Source organism: Anomalospiza imberbis, chromosome 12 (assembly GCF_031753505.1).
Source record: "Anomalospiza imberbis isolate Cuckoo-Finch-1a 21T00152 chromosome 12, ASM3175350v1, whole genome shotgun sequence".
Lineage (NCBI taxonomy): Eukaryota > Metazoa > Chordata > Aves > Passeriformes > Viduidae > Anomalospiza > Anomalospiza imberbis.
In genome coordinates, this window is record NC_089692.1 from 13,481,179 (window position 1) to 13,504,311 (window position 23,133).

At 59.9% G+C, this 23,133-nt stretch overlaps 3 protein-coding genes and 4 non-coding genes across 18 annotated transcripts; 5 read left to right on the plus strand and 2 right to left on the minus strand.

The window, feature by feature from the left end:
* The first annotated feature begins 69 nt into the window (after positions 1-69).
* On the plus strand, positions 70-5,666 carry IL34 (interleukin 34). Its single transcript, XM_068202863.1, has 7 exons — positions 70-146; positions 968-1,309; positions 1,403-1,506; positions 1,793-1,870; positions 1,958-2,131; positions 4,956-5,094; positions 5,194-5,666. The coding sequence occupies exons 2-7, from the start codon at positions 1,282-1,284 to the stop codon at positions 5,211-5,213; spliced, it is 543 nt and encodes a 180-aa protein (XP_068058964.1). The 5' UTR covers positions 70-146; positions 968-1,281; the 3' UTR covers positions 5,214-5,666.
* TRNAG-GCC (transfer RNA glycine (anticodon GCC)) lies at positions 2,354-2,424 on the plus strand. Its single transcript has one exon. It is a non-coding gene; the product is annotated as a tRNA-Gly (tRNA).
* TRNAG-GCC (transfer RNA glycine (anticodon GCC)) lies at positions 3,021-3,091 on the plus strand. Its single transcript has one exon. It is a non-coding gene; the product is annotated as a tRNA-Gly (tRNA).
* On the plus strand, positions 4,050-4,120 carry TRNAG-GCC (transfer RNA glycine (anticodon GCC)). Its single transcript has one exon. It is a non-coding gene; the product is annotated as a tRNA-Gly (tRNA).
* TRNAG-GCC (transfer RNA glycine (anticodon GCC)) lies at positions 4,813-4,883 on the plus strand. Its single transcript has one exon. It is a non-coding gene; the product is annotated as a tRNA-Gly (tRNA).
* Positions 5,667-6,994: 1,328 nt separating the features above from the next.
* LOC137481271 (C-signal-like) lies at positions 6,995-9,676 on the minus strand. The gene is made up of 6 exons (XM_068202878.1): positions 9,331-9,676; positions 8,771-8,822; positions 8,349-8,536; positions 8,107-8,265; positions 7,879-7,989; positions 6,995-7,156 (listed from the first exon to the last, which is right to left on the minus strand). Exons 1-6 carry the CDS (start codon positions 9,466-9,468, stop codon positions 7,043-7,045), a joined length of 762 nt encoding a protein of 253 aa, XP_068058979.1. The 5' UTR covers positions 9,469-9,676; the 3' UTR covers positions 6,995-7,042.
* Positions 9,677-9,805: 129 nt separating this feature from the next.
* On the minus strand, positions 9,806-22,588 carry MTSS2 (MTSS I-BAR domain containing 2). 12 transcript variants are annotated; one of them, XM_068202867.1, is made up of 15 exons: positions 22,365-22,587; positions 18,657-18,718; positions 18,478-18,551; positions 16,623-16,707; positions 16,349-16,440; positions 16,190-16,264; positions 15,924-15,932; positions 15,318-15,475; positions 15,130-15,237; positions 14,956-15,053; positions 14,262-14,469; positions 13,463-13,537; positions 13,072-13,248; positions 12,811-12,979; positions 9,806-12,108 (listed from the first exon to the last, which is right to left on the minus strand). In XM_068202867.1, the coding sequence occupies exons 1-15, from the start codon at positions 22,431-22,433 to the stop codon at positions 11,336-11,338; spliced, it is 2,232 nt and encodes a 743-aa protein (XP_068058968.1). In that variant the 5' UTR covers positions 22,434-22,587; the 3' UTR covers positions 9,806-11,335. The 12 variants fall into 12 exon arrangements, with proteins under 12 accessions (XP_068058968.1, XP_068058973.1, XP_068058966.1 ...); XM_068202872.1 differs by having other exon boundaries at positions 14,262-14,388; positions 22,365-22,586; XM_068202865.1 differs by having other exon boundaries at positions 14,262-14,472; positions 22,365-22,586.
* Between the last annotated feature and the right edge of the window lie 545 nt (positions 22,589-23,133).

The following is a 23,133-nucleotide window of genomic DNA, read 5'->3' on the forward strand; positions in this document are numbered from 1 at the left end:
CCCCGCCCGGCCCCCGGCCGCCGCCCCGCCCGCTCCCCGCGCCGCCGCCCCCCGCCCGCCTCCCGGGAAGCGCGGGCACGGCCCCGCCGCCGCCGCCGCCCGCGGGTGGACGCGTCCCGCGCCCGCGGCCCCGCGCGCCGCGCCAGGTGGGTCCGCGGAGCCTCGCGCGGGGGGCGCGGGGGGCGGCCGGGCACCCACGGCCCCGCCTGGGGACGCGGCACGGGACACGCACACCCCGCGACCCGGCCGCGTTTGCTTGGGGACAGATTGCAGGGACATGGCACAGAGGTCCCTTCACTGGGGATTGTGGGTGGCACCCCTTTGCGCCGGGACACCGCACGACGCCTTTGCGTGGGGGCACGGCACGGTACACGGCACGGCTGCTTTCCCTTGGGACATGGCATCGCGTAGGGACACGGCGTGGCCCCCCTGGCACCGGGATATGGTGTGGGGATGCAGGTGGGGCCCCTGCTGTGCTGGGATATGGCATGGACACAACACACCCTCCTCCGCAAGGGGACACGCTGTGGAACATGTGGCACAAGGACATGCTGTGGTCTCCTTCCACAGCGCGGGGGCAAGGCAGGGCCCCCTTCACAGGGGTGTAGGGACACGACACCTCTGTGTGGGGGGACCCAGCATGCGGTGGCTTGGCCATTTCACCAGCCCCGTCCCCCAGCGTTCCTCGGCTGAGGCCGGACTTAATCACCGCTGGGATAATGGGGCTGGGTTGATTCCCCCTCCCTCCCTGGAAATCCCCTGAGGGTGTCATCAGGGAATCCCTGGTAGCCCTGCCCCAAGCAGGACATAGGCACACACGGCTGCACGGCCACCCACAGTCTTTTGGCCACCCGAGGCTCACGCGGGGCTGTCCCTTCCCCGGGGCTCGGAGTGGATGTCCTGCCTGGGGGCTGCAACCTGGGCGCCTGCCTGCCCTGGGGCTGCAGCCGGGGCTCTCTTCCCCCAGATTCCCTCTTGCAGTCCCGGGGTGCTCCTGCACCCCTGCAAACACATCCCTGCCAACACCCTGTGACGGCCCCGGGACCTGCTGCTTCCCTGCCACCAGCTGGAGAGGAGAAGCCAGCGGGGACTGCCGGGAAGGGGGACTAACCCCCCATCCATGGCAGGGGACAACTGCCCGGGGCTACCGGAGAGCAGCCAGTGCCCGGAGCCTACACCTGTCCCTTGTCCCCACACCATCCACGCCACTGCCCTGGAGGCTCCCGGTGAGCCCCAGCCATGTAGGCACAGCCTGGGGCTCCACTGACGGCCACCATCAACATGCAGCAGGGCTACGCTGCCGTCCTGTGTGAGTACAGCTGGGGGACAGGGGGGATGGCCTCAGGAGTCACCTCAGTGGGTGTCCCTGAGGGGGCTGATGCCACTGGCTTTGGCTGCCCAGGTGTCCTGGCAGTGCTGGGGCTGGAGGCCGCGGCGCCGGGCGAATGCGAGCTCACCCGCCTGCTCCAGGACAAGCTGCAGTATGAGATGCGCCTGCAGTACATGGTAACCACAGCTTTGGGAGGTGGGGGGGACACGTGGCATTGCAGGGCCCCAGTTTGCTCCAGGGGGGACATAGGTGGGGGGCAGCACCCACTGCTCTACAGCTGCTGGATGCTGTGTTTTTTACCAGGGACAATTTATGCCAAATTGTACCCAGGACTACTTCTTCTGGGGGCTGCCCACATCAAAGGGCTTTCGCACCGGCTCCCTGGCGTCATGCTGAGGCTGGCAAGGATGTGCCCATTACTTTGCCCCTTGCCAGCCCCCATGCTCTTCCTTGCCTTTTCAGAAACACTACTTTCCCATTGACTACACTGTCCAGGTCCAGTATGAAGAGGTGCTGAGACCATCCAACATCACCCGCCTGGTAAGACGGTGGCAGGGGAGAGTCCCGTGATGGGAGCACTCCAGGGACCCACGGGGGCTGCACGGCTCTCACCCTCTTGCCCTTTAGCGCAACGGGACAGTGTCGGAGGCAGCACTGCGGTACCTCTGGTTCCATGTCAGCTCCCAGGCAGTGCTGCGGATCCGTGAGGTGCTGCCAGAGAAGCACCCATCCTGGAAGTACACCCAGGAACTCTGCCAGCTCTTTGATGCCCTGGGCGAGGAGTACAGCAAGTACCGGCAGGTGAGAATCCCCGCTGGCACCCCTGCCCAGCTGCACATCTCACACTCGTGTGCTGGGAGGACATGCACTGAGCCGCGAGCACCGGGAGGGGACAGCGCGGGCATGGACGCTTTCCCTCGGTGTGGGTTCTGTGGAGGGGCTGACAGGAACAGGGTGCAAAGATAGAAACTGGGAGTGGGATGCGGGGCCCTGGGGCAGTGCCTAAGTAACAGTGCACATCTGGCATTGGTGGTTCAGTGGTAGAATTCTCGCCTGCCACGCGGGAGGCCCGGGTTCGATTCCCGGCCAATGCAACAGCAGTATCTTTTTCTTGCCTGCAACCCGTCCCCCTTGGGGAATCTGCTGACCTGGGGAGGGGAGAACGGGACTGTCACACACACTGACCTCCGGCACGGGGTGGCACTACCAGGGCCGGCGGCTGCGGGGCATCAGGCAGAAGGTGCCCATGAATTCATCCCTGTTTTCCTGCTGACAGTTCTGCCTCTCTGCCTAAGCTTCTGCTGCCTCGATGGAACTGCTGCACCCCGAGACAGTTGGTGTTTGTGTGCTGGATGTGGGTGGCCTGTCACGGCTGGGTGACCAGTGTGAACCCGAAGTGTGTCTGGGTTGTCCTGTGCCAGGGCAGGTTCTGCAGCCCCTCTGAGGAGAGAGGGGGCTTTGCTGGGGGGTCTCATCAGAGGGTTAACTCTGAGGGCTGCTGACAAGGCCTCCTTGCTGTAGGTGATGTGAGGCAGCGGGAAGAGGTGTTCCCATGGGCTGGAGCGGCGTTGTGAGAGCTGTGTTGGGGGGATTAGTGAGGGTGTTGAGAGCTGTCAGGGCCTGTCGCTGCTGCTGCCACCGCGCTGGGTTTGGGAGTGTGGGGGAGGGCTGGGGGGGCTGTGCACATCTGGCATTGGTGGTTCAGTGGTAGAATTCTCGCCTGCCACGCGGGAGGCCCGGGTTCGATTCCCGGCCAATGCAGCAGTTGTACCTTTTTGCACTCTGCTGTCCCTTGGCGGCTGCCAGGGTGCCCATGGAATAGTGCAGAGGTGCTCCCGTGGGTGCTCCCGTGGGCATCTCTGTAGAGGTGCTCCCTCTGCATCTCCCCTCGGGGCCTGCTGTAGTTTGTGTGGGTGCTCAGGCCCCAGGGTGGCAGCAGCAGCTCTGCAGGCACTGAATATCCTTGGCTCGGTGGCGCCGGGGAGCAGTAAGAGGAGATGGTTTGGTGAATGACCAGCTCGGCTGGGTGGCGGGGAGGGACACTGGCTCAATGACAGCAAGGGGTGCAGTGAAGGTCCCTGCCTTAGCAGCAGTGGGAGGTGCTGGTTCATGTCAAGGGTGCCCAGGCCATGGAGGCAGATGGTAGCTGTGGGCAGCTCCACATCTGTCAAATGTGGTTTAGTGGGACAATTATTTTGCTCCCCCTCAAAACCCAGGGTTTGGTTCCTCATCAGTGCAGCCCAGTGTCCTGACTTTGAATTCTGCAGGCCCCAGCCCCTCCACCTGACTTGGGCTCCATGCAGCCATGGGTTGCTTGTGGCTGGGAGGCGCTGCTGCACCCCAAGGCAGAGGTGTTTGGGTTCTGGATGGGGGTGGCCTGTCACGGCTGGGTGACCAGTGTGAACCCGAAGTGTGTCTGGGTTGTCCTGTGCCAGGGGCAGGTTCTGCAGCCCCTCTGAGGAGAGAGGGAGGTTTGCTGGGGTGTCTCATCAGAGGGTTAACTCTGAGGGCTGCTGACAAGGCCTCCTTGCCGGTGAGGCAGCAGAAGAGGCGCTTCCATGGGCTGGGGCCGCGGTATCAGAGCTGTGTGTTGGGGTGCCCCGTGTGTGTGTCTGTGTGTGGTGTGCCCACAGCCGGCAGTGCCCGCCTGCGTTGCTCTCACTGCTGGATTTGGGGCGGTGGGGCCGTGTGGGGAGGGCTTGGATACCTTGCACATCTGGCATTGGTGGTTCAGTGGTAGAATTCTCGCCTGCCACGCGGGAGGCCCGGGTTCGATTCCCGGCCAATGCAACGGTAGTGTTTCTTTTGGCACCCAGTGTCTCTGGGGGGAACATGGGGATTCCCCTGGGTGCCTGGCGGGATCACACACCTCTCTGGCACACCTTTCCCCCTGTGTGGATGTGAGGAGTGTCATTGTCGGTGGAACAAAGCCAGGGCACATTGGTGATCCCCGGGGGACTTGGTGGCAGAGAGGGACTCTGCCTTAAGGGCAGTGACAGTCCGTGGCTCACTGGCTGTGAGGGTTTCTGGTTTGGTGGCAGTGACGAGGGTTTTAGGCTCGTTGGCAGTGAGGCCCAGGGCAATCGGGTCTGCATGGGTGTGGGAGGTGCTGCCACATCCAAGGGGGCTGTGTTTGTGTGCTGGATGTGGGTGGCCTGTCACGGCTGGGTGACCAGTGTGAACCCGAAGTGTGTCTGGGTTGTCCTGTGCCAGGGCAGGTTCTGCAGCCCCTCGGAGGAGAGAGGGGGCTTTGCTGGGGGGTCTCATCAGAGGGTTAACTCTGAGGGCTGCTGACAAGGCCTCCTTGCTGTAGGTGATGTGAGGCAGCGGGAAGAGGTGTTCCCATGGGCTGGAGCGGCGTTGTGAGAGCTGTGTTGGGGGGATTAGTGAGGGTGTTGAGAGCTGTCAGGGCCTGTCGCTGCTGCTGCCACCGCGCTGGGTTTGGGAGTGTGGGGGAGGGCTGGGGGGGCTGTGCACATCTGGCATTGGTGGTTCAGTGGTAGAATTCTCGCCTGCCACGCGGGAGGCCCGGGTTCGATTCCCGGCCAATGCAGCAGTTGTACCTTTTTGCACTCTGCTGTCCCTTGGGGGACCTTGGTGACGTCCTGGTGATTTGTCGCTGCAGACAGACGTGGAAACTGTGGTGGCCGATCTGGTGAAGTTGATCCACAGCGCGGGCGCTGAGAGCCGGAGCAAGGCTGTTCGCCCCAAGGCACTGCTGGACAACTGCCTCAAGGTCATGCGGATGCTCTACGGGGTGCCCTGTGAGTTGCACATCACCGTGGGGGGCCCGATCTTGGGGAACGCAGGTGCCACACAGGGACACCCTTTCCCACACCATGGTACCTGTTCCCACTGTTCAGGTCGGTGGGAATCCACCTAACACTGTGGAAGATCCTTCACTCAACCCCTCACTGGACACCTCCTTGCCCTGGAGCCTTGGATGCTGCCTCTGCTCTGCTCCTCCCAGAGCCCCATGGTGGGTTCCCAAGGAAGCTGCAAAGGTGGGACAAATGCCACTCCTTCCAGGACCAAACACAACCCTCTCCAGAACTGTGGGACTGTTTATGGCTGGGATCTTGTCCATCCAAAATGTCTGCCGCCCTGTGCATGGGTGTGGGGTCAGACACAGCCCCCTGTGGCAGGCAGCTGCTGGGGGGACACGCAGCCCTTCCTGCCCACAGGGCAGGTGAGGGCATCACCCTGTTTCTCTCCGTTTGTATTTTTTCCTCAGCTTTGATTAAACATCAGTTAATTCTTTAGCATTGCAGCTCAGCTTCCGACTGGGTCCTGGGAACCTCCAGCCTTACCCGAAATAAAGGACCAGCAAAGAGAACCCCACTGCCTGCACTGCCTCCTCTTTTGGGGTGTCAGCCACCTCCCTCACTGCTGTGGGGGACTCACTCTGATAAAGGGACCCCTGCCAAGCTGCCTCCGTCAGCCCCGGCTGCTTCCCCAGCAAGGAAACATCTGGATTTGTTTGTTGTGCTTGGTGGCGTGGGGCTGGCGGCACACTGGAGGCACTGGGGCTGCCTGGCTGCCTCCCCCCTTTACAGCTTAGTTAATTACTTTCATCAGCTATTAGAGACCTTAATTGGTGTATTCATGGCTTAGGCTCATGAGTCAATGGGCACTGCAGCATGAGTGGAGGAACGTCTTCCTTCTCCTCCTCCTCCTTTTCCTCCTCCCTTCATGCCTAGTGATGATTCCTGTTTATATAAAGCCCACACAGAGCTCATATAAAGCCACCAGTAGATCCACTGCTTGATAAGAGCTTTAACTAGAGGGACCCTCTCTCCCATCCCTGCTGTCTTTAACTGAGTCTCTGTGTGGTCCCGGGACCCACCTGGAGCTGCCTCAGCCCTTGGGGCTGAGTCCCAACCTCCTACTCCCTCATGTAAAATGTGGGAATGATCCTTCATTCTCCTCCACTGTGGGAAAACTGAAGCTGTCCCTGCAAAATGACCCCTACCAAGCTTCCCAGAGCATCCCCACAGCAATGGGCTGCGTGTCCAGCCCACTTGAGATATTGTGCATTTTCTTCTGATCCCTCTTTTGAGAGACGGCTTCAAAAATGTCAGCTGAGAGCCTCCACAGGAAAGCACTCACAGGATCAGGAATGGGAGCCTGTTTACAATATCCCCTTCTGTACCATGAGGGATGGATTCAAGGAAGGTCAGCCCAGGATGCCCTACTCAGGTCTCAAAAGACATTTTTGGCATGTGCTGAGACCTGGGAGATCTCCCACTGTGAAACCCCCCAGCTGCTGGAATAGGAAGAACTTTGCTTGCCTTGAACCAACAAGGAAAAACGCCTGGCAGCATCCTTGGGGTGGGCATGGAAAGGCCAGCTGGTTTTGGGGTAGGCAGGCTCAGCAGGAGAAGAGCTGAGTTTGGGGGCTGTCTGGGATGTCCCCATAAGCAGTATGGCTTATGGCCCTAGAGTGAAGATAGCCACAGGGTTCTCCGGGCCCCAGGGGATGCCTTGGATTCAGGACCACCCTTGGAGCATCCTTCCTTATGCTGCCCTGGCCCAAATCAGCATCCCAGACCAGGGGGGCAGTGAATCCAACTCTCATCCCCCAGCCTGTGCATCCTTGTTTCTATTCCCCTGCCCATCCTGCCCTGCCCCCTCCCCGAATCAGAGTGAGCCTGGAAATGACAATCAATTCACTTTAATGAGTTATTTAAGCTCACTGGGCAGATGCTGCTCTCACCAGGGCAGCCTCTGCCCTCTCCAGTCCCAGAAGGTGCCATTGTTGGTGGCTGAGAGCTGGGTCAGCAGCTGCAGGACGCCCCGCACGCTCTCCTCCAGCGTCACCGGGCCCTGTCACACCCAAGGGCAAGGGATAAAGTGAGCCAAGATTCTCCATCCCAACACCCCCAATCCCAGCCATGGTATGGTGGAATGCCATCTCTGGCTGGGTTGGTTTGGGAGCAAATGGAGATGCTCCAGCATCTCCACTTGTGGCTTTGCACAAATTGATTGTCCCTCATTTGAGTGCTGTAAGGATGGAGGTTAATTTCTTCATTCCTGACTGAAAAGTGGCTCGTTTGTCAGCCAGAGCAGGGTAAGGGACAGCTGCATGCAGGACCGGGGTGCCCTCTGCTGACACACCATCAGGATAGGAAAGGAAATAAAAAATAGGGAAGAAATTGGATGGTTTGGGGGGAGTGCCTGGAATTATCCCTTTGCAGTGGTGGCACAGCCACTGTGGGACCAAGGGACTTCACCGATGTGGGTGCCCAGGGAAAGGAATGTCCATGGTCAAGGGTGCCCAGGGAAGGGATGTTCATGGGAAAAGGATGTCCATGGGATGTCCATGGGAAGAAATGCCCTATGAAGAAGGAATGTGCTCATGGGAAAGGATGTCTGTGGGAAGGAATGCTTCTGGAAAGGGATTTCTTTGTGAAAGGAAGACCCTGAGAAGGGATGTTCATGGGAAGGGGTGGCCTTGGGAAGGGATGCTCCTGGGAAAGGATGTCCCCAGGAAAGGATGCCCATGGGACCTTGCTGAGCTAGGACTCCATGCACATCCCATCACTCACCATCCCCTGTTCCAAGGGAGGTGTCACATGTCCAGGATCCACAGACACGCAGAGGATCCCGCTGCTCCCGTACTCCAGGGCCAGGCACTTGGTGAGCATGTTCAGAGCAGCCTGGGAGGACAAATTCCCCTCTTTACCATCATGATCTGGCAATGCCAGGGCCAGTGCAGAGGGGAATCTCAGAGGAGATGACCCCCAAATTCCTCCCCATCCTCCCAAAGGTGGTACCTTGCTGCAGCGGTAGCAGATGTCCTGCCTCTCCTCCCAAGCCTCTGCAACCTCGATGGAGCCCAGGATGCTGGAGATGTTGATGATGGCAGCTCTGCTGCAGCTCATCTCACGCTGCCCTTCGGCCTCAGCCGCCTCCTTCAGCAGGGGCAGGAAGGCCTGCAGGGGATGGGATCTCAGGCATCACCATCCTCCTCCTCCCTATTCCCAGTGTTTGGGGCAGGGGTTGCCTGTGTCCTCACCTGGCTTGTCTGCAGCGGCCCGATGGTGTTGGTGGTGTAGACGAGACTCATGTTCTCTGCTGTCTCGGTGGCCAAGGTGCTGCGGCGCGTGGTGCCGGTGTTGTTAATCAGGAGGTTGAGGCCAGCACTTCCCACCTCTGCCCGCACCTTCCTGACTGCTGCCTTGATGCTGTTGGGGTCTGTCACATCTGCAAGGGGACAGGAGGTTTTGGGGACAGGCTGGTGGCCACGACCCCGGCAAGATGCTGTAGGACATGGCAGGAGGCAACTCCCAGCCACTGAGCATCCTCCTGGTCCCATCAGTGACCTGGTTGAGCTAAGCCAAACCAAGGGACCCACCTGCTGGGTGGCATTTCCTGGAACCACCCACGGTTGCAATTAAATCCTGAGAAGCTTCATCCCTTTCCCGCCCCAGCACTTACCTAGAGGCAGGATCATGATGTTGGGAAAGCCCAAAGCCACCTCGTTAACAGCCTAGGTGGAGCAAACGGAGGAGGGGGTCACAAGGGGAAGCTCACAGAAGTGGTGGGTGGGGGCTGCACCGTGCCGGAGTGGGAAGAGGGTGACCCCTCATGTCACAGGTCACAACAAGATCCAGGGGGAGCGATCTGGGGCGAGTCGCTGCTCCTCTGTGCCTGGCTGAGCCCGGCAGCTTGAAAGCTCCCCGCAGCAATGGCCCTGGCACAGGGGCTGCCAGCAACCCCCCCTGCACTCCCCATCATGCACACACCTGTGCCACGAGACACAAAATAAATACCTGCAGATTTGATACGTACATAGATAATTTTAATATTTAATATATGTATTTTTGGTAATATATATATATATGTATGTATATACACACACATGTATTTTTCCGTACCATTCATCGTGCAGGATGCTGACGCTCAGCCTCCCAGTTTCAAATGGGATTGTGGCATGCCCAGGCACCCATCCCAGAGCTGACTCCCACCTGTCCTCCCCGTGCCGGTGCCCTTCTTACCTTGCCCTGGGGGTCCAGGCAAGCAGCAAAGATGTGCTGAGGTGGTCTGGGCTGCTCCAGCAACCCCTTCAGCAGCCCCAGGCCCAGCCCCCCATCGCAGCCGGTCAGCAGGACACTGCCCACGCTGAGCCCCTCCATCCCCACTGCTCTCCACAGCCGGCTGTGCTGCCCCAGCGAGATTTGGCAATCGGCCTCGATAATCCGGGAGGTGGCAACGCTGCGGGTGCTGCTGGGATGGGTGGAGCAGGGGGGCACCGCCTGCACCCCCTCTTCTGGAGGGGATGGGGCAGCAGGATGTTTTTCTGCATCCCAGGGTCACCCATCACCTTGACCATGGGCTTGTTGCACTCCTCCATACCCCAAAACCCCCCTCAAGCCATGGGAACTCCAAAGGGGTGATGGTACCTTCACACCTGTTCCCCATTACTGGGGTGACTCCAGCGAACCAGAAAATCCATAGCAGCACAGGCAAGGCTATTAATTACAGTACAACCTTTATTAATACTGGAATCTTCACAGTGCATTCGTTACTTGTAGCAGTGACTATGGAAAACGGGGGAAGGGCAGAAAGAGGGGAATTACCACCAGAAAAAAAATTAAAAGAAAAGACGGAATGAAAGAAAGAAAGAAAGAAACGTGGCAGAGGGACAGGGAGAGGGGAAGTGGCGGCAGAGGCGGGAACACGAAGGGGAAAAATAAATTAAAAAAAAAGAAAAGAATAAGGACCAAGTTAACAACAGCACCAGAAAAGTTACTTCAGTCGAAAGACAGGTCAGGTTTTTTTCTTTTCCAAAGAATTTTTGTTTTCTGTACAAAATAAGAGACCCCCCCTCCCTCAAACCCAAACATTTGTCACTTGGCCTCAGCGGTTCTGGGCAGGAGAAGGGGGAAGGGGGAGAACTAAATTGTTATTCCTAAGTGGGAGGGCGGAGGGGCTGCGATGCGACAGACAGCGGGGCGGCGGGGGGCTATGTACAGCGGGGGCCGGGGGGTTGTGCTTTCCTCCAGCCGCCGGCAGAGAGCTGCTTTGCTTGGGGGGTCTGAGTCAAACCTCCTGTGCCTGGACCCACCTCTGAGCAGACCCTGCACAGGCTCTGTGGGTGCTGAGCGAGGGTGAGGGGGTTTGCAGGGAGTCCCAAATGATCCTTGTGAGGAGGGGCAAAGTGGAGGTTCAGCATCCTCAGTCCTTGCACCCTGGTGTCCCCCGAAGACAGAGGGGATTGCAGTGCCTCTACCCCCAGCCCCCCCACCCTCTCACATGTCCCCCACTTCTTCTTCCCCTCCTGCACCCCCTGCCCATTGCTTCTGCCCCTTGGAATGAGGCTGAGCGGCGACGGCCCCAGGCAGGCAGCTGGGGGGAATGGGGCCAGGGCCCCCACTCCTGGTGCTCCTCGTGCTCCTGACGCTCCACGGCGGCTGCCACAGCCCTGCTGGCACCATCCTCTCCTGCTGCGGCTGGGGCCACCCGCCTGCGCCCGAGGGAAAGAAAACAGAGAGGAGAGGGAAAGCAAGAGAGCAACAGGAAAAGAGAAACAAAGGGAAAGAGCTGAAAAAAAGGAAAGGAAAAAAAAGAGGAGAAGAGAAAGGAAGAGAAAAGGAATTAAAAAGAAATGAAAAGAAAAAAGAGTTAAAGAGAAAGGAAAAGAAAAAGAGGACAAGAAGAGGAAAGGGAGAAAAATGGAAAAATGAAGAAAATAAGAAAAGAGAAGGAAAAGTGACAAAGAAGAACAAAAGAAAAAAGCCAAAAGAAAAAAAAAAGCAGAAAAAATAGGAAAAAGAAGAGGAGAAAAGGAGGAAAAGGAGAAAGAGGGCCAAAGAGAGAGCAAGTGAAGGAGGGATGTAGGGAGAGCGCAAGGCAGGAGGAGACAGAGGGGCAGGAAGCAGGGGGCACCAGAGAGGGATAGGGCAGCAGGTGCCGGCGGGTGGGGGCTCCCGGGGAGGCGCAGCGGTTGCCCCCGGGGGTCCATTGGCCACGGTGGGCACGTCCCTGCTGGCCGGGGCGTCATCACGATATCCGCGGGGCCGACCTGTCATTGGTGACGGTCCTGCGCAGGCGCACCCCGCGCCGGATGGCCACCAGCATGTCTTCGGCCGGGGGGTCCATGGAGGCCGCAGGGGGCGGCGCGGGGGTCTCCTCGCTGGGCCCGGACCCCACGAGGGCGGTGGGGAAGGGGAACTGGCCTTCCCCAAGGGCGTGGGCGCCGGCCACCAGCTCCCCAATCTTCTCCACCAAACTGTGCCGGTTGGCAGCCAACTGTTGGTCCTCCTCTTCCTCAGCGGAGAGGTGCTGGCCGGCCCCGGGGTAGACAGAGATCTCCATGGCACCGCCACCCCAGGCGGTGTTGGGAAGGCTCAGCCGCTTGGGCGAAGCTTTGGCAAAATCCAGGGGGTTCGGAGAGGCATCATCAGCATAGAAGACGCACTCTTCACTGCCCACCCGTGTTGGGCCGGCATAGCCAGGGGAGTCGGGCACCGTGGGGGTCTTCACGGGGACGATGGGGGGTCGGATGGGGATGGGGCCAGCATTGGAGAGCGTACGGCGGACCGAGGGCTTGGTGGAGGGCGTGCGGCGGATGGTGGCCACCCCCGGGGTGGTGCCGGCCGGTAGGTTGGTGCCGGTGGGCAGCCCGGCGGTGGAGGCGGGACGCTTGGTCTGGATCATCCGACGGTAGTTCTGGGCGATGTTGCTGTTGCGTGGGATGGTGGAGGACTTGTCAAAATCACTCTGGGGGTCACACTCCACGTCACCGTTCACCGAGTAGCAGTCGTAGTCGGAGCCTGGGGAGGCAGCAGCATCATCAGTGTGGCTGGGGGGGCAGTGGGTAGCCAAGATCAACCTTGTCATTGAAGCCAGCCCCAGGCACCTCCATCACAGCACAACAACCAAATTCAACTGCCCTGATCACACAACCACTACTGTCCCAATCATTGCTGGCACAACATGCTCACCATCAAACACAAACATCACCACTGGAGGGAAAGCACAGTCATCCCAGCCATCACACTGAAATCACAACCAAAGCCAACTCTCACCATCACAACCACCGCAATCACAGCCATCACCGCACGACCACAGCCAATCTCCACTGTCACCACCACATGCTCATAAGTGGCTCAGCCATCATCATGCCAACATGATGACAGATGTGGTTATTTGATCTCCAACTACCGACTGTTGCCATCACCTACCATCTGCCACCATCTCTACCTGTACTCAACCCCTGTGCACAGACACATCACTACATCACTTGTTACAGCACTTCCTGGCACAACTGCACCCAGTGAGCCCAGCTAACACCCAAAAAACCAGGAAAAGCAGTGGTTATTTGTGGCACCAGCCCCTACACAGTATGACCACAGCCTGATGCTATAACACCCAGAGCACACAAATGTGCTCCTGGATCACCAAAACCTCTGTTGTGCCCTTCCCCACTCTAAGTGCCATTTCAGGTGGTCCCAGGTAATCCCCGGTGGCAGTACCTTGGGAAGGGATGGTGTCCTCAGAGCAGGAGGGGGTGGTGGTCTGCGTGCTGTAGCCACTGGAGTACTGCAGCGAATCTCGGCTGCTCTTCTGGTGCTCCAAACTCAGCCCACGGGTCAAGACCATGGCCAGGTCGCTGGCGGCAGGGGACACCTCCTCCCCATGCTGCTGGGGCAAGGGGCACTGTCAGCACCACGGTTCCTCCTTTGGGAGTCCCCAGGAGCCCCCCACCTCTGTGCCCTCCCTGCTGCATCTGGTACCTTGGCAGCAATTGTAGCCGGCGACATCCGGGGCCTGGGAGCATCCTCGCCACCGATGCCCGGGTACCCACCAGCAGGAGAGCCCATCTCGGCCTCCCGCAGGTGCTCCACGCGGTCCTTGCGCCGCTGCAGGGTAGGGACCACCGGCTGGTCATAGGGGCTGGCCTTGGACCAGTCCTGCAATGGGCAAGGCATGCGGTTCATGCTGGTGACACTGGGACCAGGAGAGCGACAGGAGAGGTCTCAAGCTGATGTCCCCCGTGTCAAGCCACGGGTGCTGCTCAGGATGCTCTGCCCCATGCAGGAAGGGAGGGGAGGGTCTGGAGCTGAACCCCATGAAGTGAGGGGGGAACGTGTGAAATGCAACCCTGGTGGGATAGCAAGGACTAACCGAGGTGGGGGAGCTGCACTCGCTAACTGACTGGCAGGTTTCGGATGCCTCTGAGGACGCCGAGCTGGAGGACTTCTGCTGTGCCGTGACGAGCCGAGAGCCGGAAGGTGAGAGAAGAGGCCGTTAGCAAGCAAAGCCAGAGCCATGACCCCGGTTAGAGCAGCACCCACGGCTCCCTGGCTGAGCGAGGCCCCCAGCCCTCCTCCCCTCTGGCGGTGGCTGCAGGATGGCAGGCAAGATGAGACCTTGGCAGTGGGGTCAAGAACTGGGATGACGCACTGCCCCAACCCTTCCCCCTTCTCACCCCAAGCCATGCAGAGCCAACAGGTATTTTGGGGAGCGGGGATCTTGCTGGGTTGGTGATGCCAGGTTAGCATGGACAAGCGGGAGTGGCAATTCCCTGGGGATCCTGGAGCATCCTTGGCACTGGGGATGGTGCAGCATGAAGGGGAAGCTTTGCTCCATGCTGCCAGGTGGGTGACTGGCACAAACTGGGTATTATGGGGCTGCGGTGATTGGGAAACACCCTGTTCTCCTGGCACAGGGAGAGGGATATCTGTGCCCTATCCCTGGGGGAATTCATGGATAGGGTTTCTCTGCCGTGTGGCCCAGGATGCCCACAACTATGGCAGGCACCCTCAATATTCCCAATATTTATTTCCCATGATGCCAACACAGATGGAAATACTTCTGAGGGTGGGTCCTATCACCTCTGCACTGGACCCAGCACCACCCACCCATTCTATGGAAGAGGAAACTGAGGCATGGAGGCCGGCAGCACGGACCACCCTCCCTGTACCTGGCTGGTGATGTCCGAGGGCATGGGGGAAGGTGGTTTGGAATAAGCGGCGTCTTGGGAGATGAAGCCGGAGTCGTGGGAGGAGACGCTGGAGAGGCGGGTGGCGGCGGCGGGGGGCTGCGCCAGGCTGCGGTAGCGATAGGTGGAACTGGGTGAGCAGGTCTGAGCCCCGCCGGGCCACGCCATGCCACCCTTGGCACTGCTAACGCTGCTGGGGGGGCGCCGGGGGGACGGGGACACGCCGGTGGGGAGGACAAAGGAAGGAAAAGAGAATTTAAGACAGAGGTTTGGAGGTGGCAGGAGGGCCAGTGCCCTGCCACACATCCCAACCTGGGGAAACTGAGGCATGTAGTCCTCCTGGAGGTGTCCCTTTGCCTCCTGTGGCGGGGAACAGGCTAGAGGACATGACAGAGGTGGTATGTTTGCCCCCAGACACCCATGCACAGCACACATTGTCCCCACACCCCGGAGGACAGGGCATGTGTCATCCCCCCATCCTGCCCTGTAGGTCCACCAGCCCTGCCCAGTGCCCCAAGACCAATTCCTTCATATTAATGGGAGCCACCTGCCCATATGGACATGAGAAGGTGGACAAGCACCTTGTGAGCATCCCCAAAGGCCGTAAGCATCATTAACCCATTGAGGTTAACGAAGAGGGCTGGATTTCCTGGCTGTGGAGCCCACCTCATCATACCTGCACATGCTGGACTTGCGGGAGCTGGAGCTGCTGGGCGAGGATGGGGGCGTCTGGTAGGACCAGCTGTAGTCAGAGCCCTTCAGGTCCTTGATCACCTGCAGGAAAGATGGGGTCTAAGTCTCCTCAAAGATGTTCCCCTGCTCCCCTGACCCCTGGCTCACCCCTACTGACCTGCTCACTGGCGGGGGGCAACTTGTGGGGCTCAGCAGTGAGCACCACCAGGTCCTCGATGATGCCCTGTAGGTGGGTGATTTCTCCCAGCATGGTGAGCTCCCCGTTCTGAGGACAGAAAAGAGAGAGCATCAGCAGCCACTGGGCAGAAGGAACCATCCTTGACCCTCCCAGGCCCCAACACTCACCACCACGGGCTGCAGGAAGGTGATGAAGGTGCAGAAGCGGCCCCGCTCCTCGATGAGGGCTTTGCGGACCGCCTGCTTCTCCGTCTCCTCCAGCAGCAGGTACATGTCATTGACGTCCTGCAGCGCATTGTCCAGCTGGGGCTGCAGGTCCCCCTTCCCTGCGAGATGGGGCACTGTCAGCGCTGGGCTCCCCTGACACCTGCCCCAGTCTGCTGGCGGTGCCACTGCCAAGCCAAGGCCATTCCCCAGCTTGGGGACAGCACCCCATCCTCACATTCCAGCAGATACCACAGGTCTCCCACTGTGCCCATCTCCCTGGAAGGTCCAGGAGCACCCTCACCCCACAGCAGCCCTGGGCAGGGGGCTTCTCTGCCACCCCATCCCCATCCCTGGCACTCGGGATCAGAGGACCCCTTGGGCTGCCAAACAGTGAGTCTGGCATCGCCTCAGGATACGGGGTGCAGGCTAAGCTAAGCTAAAAGCAGGGTGAGGGTGGGAACAGGGAGCGGATGGACGGACGGACAGACAGACAGAGGCTGGGGAGACGGGGGGAGTAGATGAGGAAGCAGAGAGGGGGCCGGTGGTGGGGGGCAGCAGTTCACTTACCAAGTAGCTCTACAGGAAGGATGTGGAGGGGAGGGAAGAGAGAAGGAGACAGAGAAAACGTGTGAAAAGAGGCCGAAGGCTGGGGCGCATGCCCCGCCTCCCCGCCACCCCCGGGGCCGTGCCGGCACCTCCCTTTCTACAGGGGGGCAGCAGGACCCCCCTAGTGCCCACCCCCGGGTTGGCAGTGCCACAGCCGGGATACCGGCCCTGGCTGGGGGTGCTGAGGAGGGGCTGGTGGGAGCACCCCCCAGGAGACTCCCTCTCACCTTTGCGAGCCTTTTTCTGGAGCTTGAGGGTGTCAGAGGACTTTTTCTTGATCTCATGCCGTGCGCGCTTGTACTCTGGGGGTGCAGAAGTGCTGTCAGAGGGGACCCCTGCCCAGCAGCACAGCCACCCTGCACAGATCCATCCTGTCCCCCTTGTACCTTTCGCATGGTCCTTGTCCAGCTGATTGGCAGTTTTCTTCCAGTCCTCAATCCTGTCCTGCAAAGGGTTTATCAGGCTCTCCATGAGGGCACTGGAGCAGGGACAGAGAAGCAGAGAGTGTGGGAGAGCGCTGAGGCCAGGGGGGAGCCATTCCCCCATCCTGTGCCCAGCCAACACCCAGCATCCCCTTCTTCAGAGAGGGAATGAGCCTGGCCAGGCCGTGTCACCGACACCCGTGGGTTTGGAGGCAGAGCTGATCCTGGCCCCGCTTACTTGGTGAACTGCCGGAGCTTGGCCTCGATGCTGCGGTGCCGCATGCACATCCGGGTCAGCGCCGAGCCGATGTCCCTCGTGGCACCTGGTGGGGAGCAAAGTGCTGCTGACAAGGGGCAGGGACACCCCACACCAGTCCCAGCCCAGTTTGTCCAGTGGGAGCAGGGTGGCTTGTGACAGGGACGAGCAGCACTGGGATGCTCTGGGCACCAGGGACACTTTAGGCAAGGGGTGGCTTGTTTTTTCCCATGATAAATCCACAAAATAAATAAATCATCACCCACTAATTAACACATGAAACACTAAATATCTCTTCTGGAGGCTTTGAAATTAGAACCCGCTCCCATTTTTTCCAGTTTCTCCCAGCTTGTCTTAAATTTGGCACTGGGGGGGCCAAGGAAGGGAAGCAATGAGGTACCCTGGCTGAGTTCCAGGCAGTCAGCTCTGTCCCACACCTCCAGGCACAATCCCGAGTGGATAAAAAGGGAGTTCAAACTCCTCGGGGGGGATATTTGCCAGCAGCAGATAGCAGGAGCATCCTTTTAGGTGAAACTGCTGTTGACGCTGAAGCCTAAGGATGGCCACATGGTGGCAGTGCTGCTGGCAATTCCCACGGAAAACGGCCACCAAAAACCCTTGGGTGCAAACTAAGGAGTGACATTCAGCCTTTCTCTCCCCTCAAAAAGCCTCCAAAACCACCTCCCAGCCCTTTGCAGGAGTTTTGGATGTCCCTCAGTCCCCCAGTGCTATGGAAATAGGAGAACCCATGAGCCACAGCCTTCTCCTACACTGGGGTAGTCTCCTAATCCAGCTCCTAATGCTCTTATCCCAGCTCCTGCTGCTTCTAATCCGATTCTCATGCACTGTGTGCAAGGCCAGCAGCCAGCCCCCACCTAGTGCCTCAGTTTCCCCATGCTGCTGCTCTGCTGCTCACCCTCCCAAAAAGCCCTGCAGGTGTAGCAGCACTACAGGGTGACACTGACTCCTGTGGTGCTGGTCCCCAGCTGTCCCCAGCATCGCTCCTGTGCCTCCTCCTTGCTTTGACTGCCTGGGCTGCTGGGGAGCTGGGGGAGCCCTAATCCCCCTGGTGCAGTGGGCTAGTGGGTTTGGAGGCAAAGCTGATCCTGGCTCAAGCTGCTGCCTTCTCCTCCTCCTCCTTGCGTGGCTCCAGATGGCCTGGATGCCGCCAGTCTGCAAACCAGCCCGGGACCATCTGCTTGGCAGAAGCCAAGCGGTGGGAAGTGGCTCCTCATTGCCAGCGGGCACCCGGAGAGGGTCCGGGGATCCTTACCCTTCACTCCCCAACAGTATGGGGCACCCCACTAAAGGGCCTTGGCCCTTCAGTCACCTCCCTGGTGAGTTAGGGTTTGTCCCCAAAACAGTGAAGCTTGGACTCCTGAATCTCCCTCTAGCTAACTCCCCTTCCCTGGAGACCCTCAGAGCAGCCGGGACCCCCCTGGAAACTTCCCAGATGGGTGACAGGGACAAGGAAGGTGGATTCTGCATCCTGGGGGGCAGAGATGGGTGCAGGAGACCATGATGCGGGTCTGAGTCACCCTGAAGGTCCCAGCCCTACCAGAAAATGTGGCTAAGCACCCATGGGTGGTGAGGAGCAGCACCCACATGGGTGCCCATCTCCTTCCCCCTCCCCACTCCATCCTTCCAATGCTGCTTCCCAGGGAATGCTCCACCTTGGTGTGGGAACAGGCTGGACATCTCTCTGTGGATGGTGAATTTGCTGCTTGAATTCCACCCCAGGAATGTGGGCAGGGGACACCCCACAAAGGACACTCACCACCTGTTCCCCTGCCCAGACAAGCCTGGGGATGCCCACCCCTAGGAGAGAGGACCCTACCTCGGGTGTTGGTGGCCATGTCGGCCACTTTCTGGAAGGCATCCAGGAAGGCAACTGCGGCCAGCACCGTGGTCCTGAGGCGGAGAAAGCAAGGGGGGAGCTCAGTGGGTGCAGGACACCTGGGATGTGCCAATGAGGAGGGGGGTCCCCCATGTCCCATCCCCTCTTTGGCCACTCACCTGAGCTGGGAGTGCAGCTTGGTGGCCTTCGAGTTGAAATCCTCCCATATGGGGTAGGAGCTCTGCAAGGAGGAAGGGTGATGGTGAGAGACAAGGACCCTCACCCCCTGCACTGCTCCCCCAGCCAGGGCAGGTCCCTCCTTTACTGGTGCAGAGAGACAGGCAGCTCAATAGCTTCTCTGATGGCTAATAAAGGCTGAGCACAACTCTTTTCCCTCCTGATTTTTTCCCTTTCCAGTCTGGCCACCCAAACTTATAGACCATGGAGATCTCAGGATTTTGAGTGATCTCTTCCTCATTGAGGGAATGAAATGAAAAAATCTTTAAGACCCTGGCCAGCAGTAGAAGAGACACCCCCAGCACCCACAGCTTCCCCCCAAAGCACCAATGGCCAAACCCACCATCATGGAGAGCTCCAGTCCCACAGATGGGAGCCCCAGTCCTCACCTCCCCTGACCCCAGTGAGCGACCGGGCAGGAGGGGAGGTCGGGGTCCCCAAAGCCCTGAATGGGGCAGCTGTGTGGGGACAGGGACGGAGCACAGGTGCTTGGGAGGCCACCCCAGTGTTGTCACAACGAGACCACTCTGGTGCCATCCCGGCGAGGCCATCTGTGCAAGACCATTCCCACTGCCCTTGTGGCAAGGCTATTGCAGGGCTGTCCAGTGAAGGCTTCCCAGGGCAGTCCCAATGCCACCAGTCCAGTGAGGCCATCCCAGGGCTGTGCTGCTGCCACCATCACAGCAGGGCCATCCCAGTGCCACTGTTTCAACAAGGCTGTCTCAGTGCTGGCCCAGTGAAGCCACTCCCAGTAGACCATGCTGCTGCCATTCCAGCGAGGACTCTCCCAGTAATGCCAGCTGCAGCGCCATCCCAGCAAGGTGCACCATCTTGGTGCCATCACAACAAGGCTCATCCTGATCCACCATACAGCCAGGCTATCCCAGTGTCACCATCCCAGCAAGGCCAGTCCACGTTGTCCTGGTGAGATTAATCCTGGTGCTGTCTTGATAAGGCCATCCCAGTGCCACCCTTGCATGGCCAGTACCGGTGCCATCATTCCAGTGAAGCTATCCAGGTGCCAGCATCCTGGCCAGGCCGTTCCAATGCTGTTCCAGTGAAGCTGGTCCCAGTGAAGCTATCCCAGCAAAGCCATTCCAGTAGGGCCAGTCCTGGTGAAGCCACTCTGGTGCTGCTATCCTAGCAAGGTCAATCCTGGTCCTGTTGTCCCAGCGACAAATCCTGGTGCTATCCTGGTGTTGCCATCCAATGGCAGTGACAGGCATCTGTAAACTCCCCTAGGGCAGCCACCAGGCTGGGACATGTATATTGCCACACATCCCCATGGGCACTATGGCTTGGTGGCAGCTTTGGGGACAAGGTTTGCACTGAGGGGGCATGAGACCAGCCCAGCATTTTCTGGGACCATGAAAGTCCCTATTTCCTCATGAGTCAGCAAAGAAAGGGTTTGAGGGTGTCACTTGACACACCACTTGTGGCAGTGAACCCCTGCTTGTGGGTCCCCAGGGACTGTCATTGCCAGAGGGTTGGGCCACCATTTCTGGGCCATTGGCTCCGGGCCACCTTCCTTGGCCACCCTGGGCAGGGCAAGTGAGGCTCCTGTGTAGAAGGGAGCAGGTTGTGATGCCCCCAACCCCCTGTGATGCCAGGCAGAAGAAGGATGGGGAAGAGGACAATGGGCACAAGGACATGCCAAGGTCACTCAGGGACACTGAGCACATGAGGAGAGGGAACAGGAATGAAGCCAGCTTAGGGACTGTCACCAACAAATTTTCCCCACCACAGGCCAAGGGGTGCTGAAATAGCCATCCACCACCAAAATAAGGTCCCTTTGCCCTGTGACCAGCACAGGGGTCCCAGCCATAGGACCATACACACATCACTGCCCTTCAATGCCAGAAGTTCTTCAAGCAGAGAGTTACTTGTCCCCCAGTGCCCGTGCCAGGACACCCACATGGCTGGGAGACGGGGACAGCACACCCTCAGGTGCCACTGGCACTCGGCCGGGGCTGTGCAGGGCATGAGATGAGGCCCAGCTGAAGCGTGGTGGGGTTTTCCTTCTTTTTCATAATTTTTCTTTAATCTTTCCTACCTTCAAATGGCATGAAACTGACTCTAGCCCAGTCTCCTCTGGTGAGGGGTTCCCAGTCCAACCACATCTGGATGGTGCTGGGCATGTCACTGGGAGGTGACAGCTCTGGGCTGGCTTATACCCTCTGAAGCCTCAGCAGGGGAATGGGGAAACTGAGGCAGGGGCTGCCCCCACCTCGCCCCTGGGAGTGTAGGACTCAGCCAGACTGCCTGGAGAGGGCGGCTGGGGTGAAGGCGTTTGGGGGAGGGAGCTGATCACCCCAGCACCCGTTTCGCACCAGCCCTGGATCCCACTGCCCGGGGGAGAGTTGGGATTTTCTCCCTGGAGCTTTTCCCCCAGCCCTGGGCCAGAGTCCGGCTGTAAAGCCACACTGCCCCTCGAAGGGGTTAATCTCCTTCCCAGCAAGGCTTTTATTTTTTTTTTATCCCCCCTCCCCTGCTTTGGCAATGACAGCATTGTCTGGACGGGTCTGCAGCATGAAGAGAGGAAGAGGAGGAGAAGGAGGAGGAAGAGAGCGTTTGTCTCCCAAAAATGACTAGGGCTAAACCCCAGTGCTGGAGCTGGCTGTGGGAATTTCAGTCCTCTGAGATGAAGAAACATGGCTGGTCCCATCCTCCCCACTCAGTTCCTAGTCAGAAATGCCCCCCAGCATTTTAAATGTATTTTTTTTAAATGAAAGCAAACAAACAAAAAGGGTTTTTTAAACATGGCCCCATCCTGCTTCCAGGGAGGGTGGAGGCAATATCCTCTTCCCGGGTTAGGAAATGGGATCAAGGAGCTAGGGGACCTTTTTGTTCCACTGGTGTCAACCCCACTGGGTCTGGCAGAAATGCAGGCTGGGCACGGGGCACGGACAACATGATGCCCGAAATGGGTGGCAATGCCCAGCGTGGGGGCAGTGGTACCTGGTGAGGGGCAGTGATGCCTGGTCTGTGTCACCTAACAAGGGGCACCTGGGGATGGATACAGGGCTGATATGGAGCCAGGATCCCCACTATGGGCTCCAGTGCTCAATGCAGGGCCCTGATGCATATTATGGGGTGGATGTGGGGCTCTGGCACCCGCTGCCACGCTCTTACACCCAGTGTGAGACCTTGATGCCCGACATGGTGCTCTGATACCCAGTGAAGGATAACAGGGCAGATATAGGGCTGCAACACCCAGAAAGGGGCTCCGATAGCCAGTGAGGGATCTGGGGCTGATGTGGGTCTGCAATCCCCAGGATGGAGCTCCAATATCCAGCGCTGGATATTGAAATGATGGGGGGCTGCGATCTCCAGGGCTCCAATGCCCAACACAGAGCACCGATGCCCAGTAAGGGGCTGATGTGGGGCTCTGGCAACCCGTGCCGGGCTCTGACAGCCGATGTGGGACCCCGACACTCGCTGCGGGGCTGATGTTCGGGCTCCAACACCCGATGCGGGGTTCCAATCCCCATCTCGCGGCTGGGCAGCAGAGCCTCGGTACCCACCGCGGGACGGGCACCGGTGGCAGCGCGGGGGCTGCCTGGGGAAGCCGGGTGATGGGGGGGATGGTGCGGGGGGAGCGCTGTCACGACAGCAAAACCGGGGCGCGGGGGGGATGGGGGATCCCCTACCTTCATGTCGTTGATGATGGCTTGGAAGAGGCCGCCGAGGGCTCCGCACTCCTTCTCCGCCGTCTCCATCGCGGCGCTGCGGCAGCCCGGGGCGGGCGGCGCCGCCGGGGGAGGCCGCGGCGGCGGGCCAGGCTCAGCGGCGGCGGGGGGCGGGCGGCGCCCGGGCGGCGGCGGCGGCGGCGGGGGGGGCACAGCGGCGGAGCGGCGGCGGAGCCGGGCGGGGCATCGCCCCCCTGCCTTCCCTCCCTCCCTCCTTCCCTCCCTCGCCGTCCGCGGGTGCTGCGCAGACCCGCCGCCCCCTGGCAGCGGCGCGGAGCGGGGCGCGGAGCGGAGCGGGGCGCGGGGAGTCCGGCCCGGGGCGGTGGCGGGGGCGGGGCGGGGCGGGCGCTGCGCGGCACATGCGCCGCCCGCCGCGGGGCCGGGGGCTGCGGGGGCGATGGTCGGGGTCAGACCCAGGGATGCTCCGGGAGCCGCTGAGGGCTACCCGGAGGACGCGCAGGAATGACGGAGCGGGGGGCAGCCCCGTGGTTCTCGGAGATGCTCTTGGGGGTAGCGGGGAGGGTCGGGGAGCAGCACCGGCTGCCCCAGGACTACAGCGGAGGGAGACCCGAGGGATGCCTGGAGATGTGGTACTGGTGGGGGCAGCATCGGGGTTTGCTCCCGTGGCGGCATAGGAAGCCCCAGGGATTATCCTGGGGTGCTGGGTGAGGAGCAGGAGAGCTCCAGGGAGCATGTGAAGACACTGCACTTGGAGATGCCATGTGATGCC

What these genes read in the sequence shown, in the direction of transcription:
- LOC137481271 (XM_068202878.1), bottom strand. Translation starts at nt 9,468, where the DNA reads ATGGAGGGGCTCAGCGTGGGCAGTGTCCTGCTGACCGGCTGCGATGGG. An exon ending in CATCATGATCCTGCCTCTAG is followed by an intron (nt 8,537 to 8,770) that starts GTAAGTGCTGGG and finishes GTCCCCTTGCAG; the next exon opens with ATGTGACAGACCCCAACAGC. An exon ending in CTCCCTTGGAACAGGGGATG is followed by an intron (nt 7,157 to 7,878) that starts GTGAGTGATGGG and finishes TGGGTGTGACAG; the next exon opens with GGCCCGGTGACGCTGGAGGA.
- MTSS2 (XM_068202865.1), bottom strand. Translation starts at nt 22,433, where the DNA reads ATGGAGACGGCGGAGAAGGAGTGCGGAGCCCTCGGCGGCCTCTTCCAA. An exon ending in CCATCATCAACGACATGAAG is followed by an intron (nt 18,719 to 22,364) that starts GTAGGGGATCCC and finishes TCCTCCTTGCAG; the next exon opens with AGCTCCTACCCCATATGGGA. An exon ending in CGGCTACAATTGCTGCCAAG is followed by an intron (nt 12,980 to 13,071) that starts GTACCAGATGCA and finishes CCCTTGCCCCAG; the next exon opens with CAGCATGGGGAGGAGGTGTC.
- IL34 (XM_068202863.1), top strand. Translation starts at nt 1,282, where the DNA reads ATGCAGCAGGGCTACGCTGCCGTCCTGT. An exon ending in GGGCTACGCTGCCGTCCTGT is followed by an intron (nt 1,310 to 1,402) that starts GTGAGTACAGCT and finishes TTGGCTGCCCAG; the next exon opens with GTGTCCTGGCAGTGCTGGGG. An exon ending in AGTACAGCAAGTACCGGCAG is followed by an intron (nt 2,132 to 4,955) that starts GTGAGAATCCCC and finishes TTGTCGCTGCAG; the next exon opens with ACAGACGTGGAAACTGTGGT.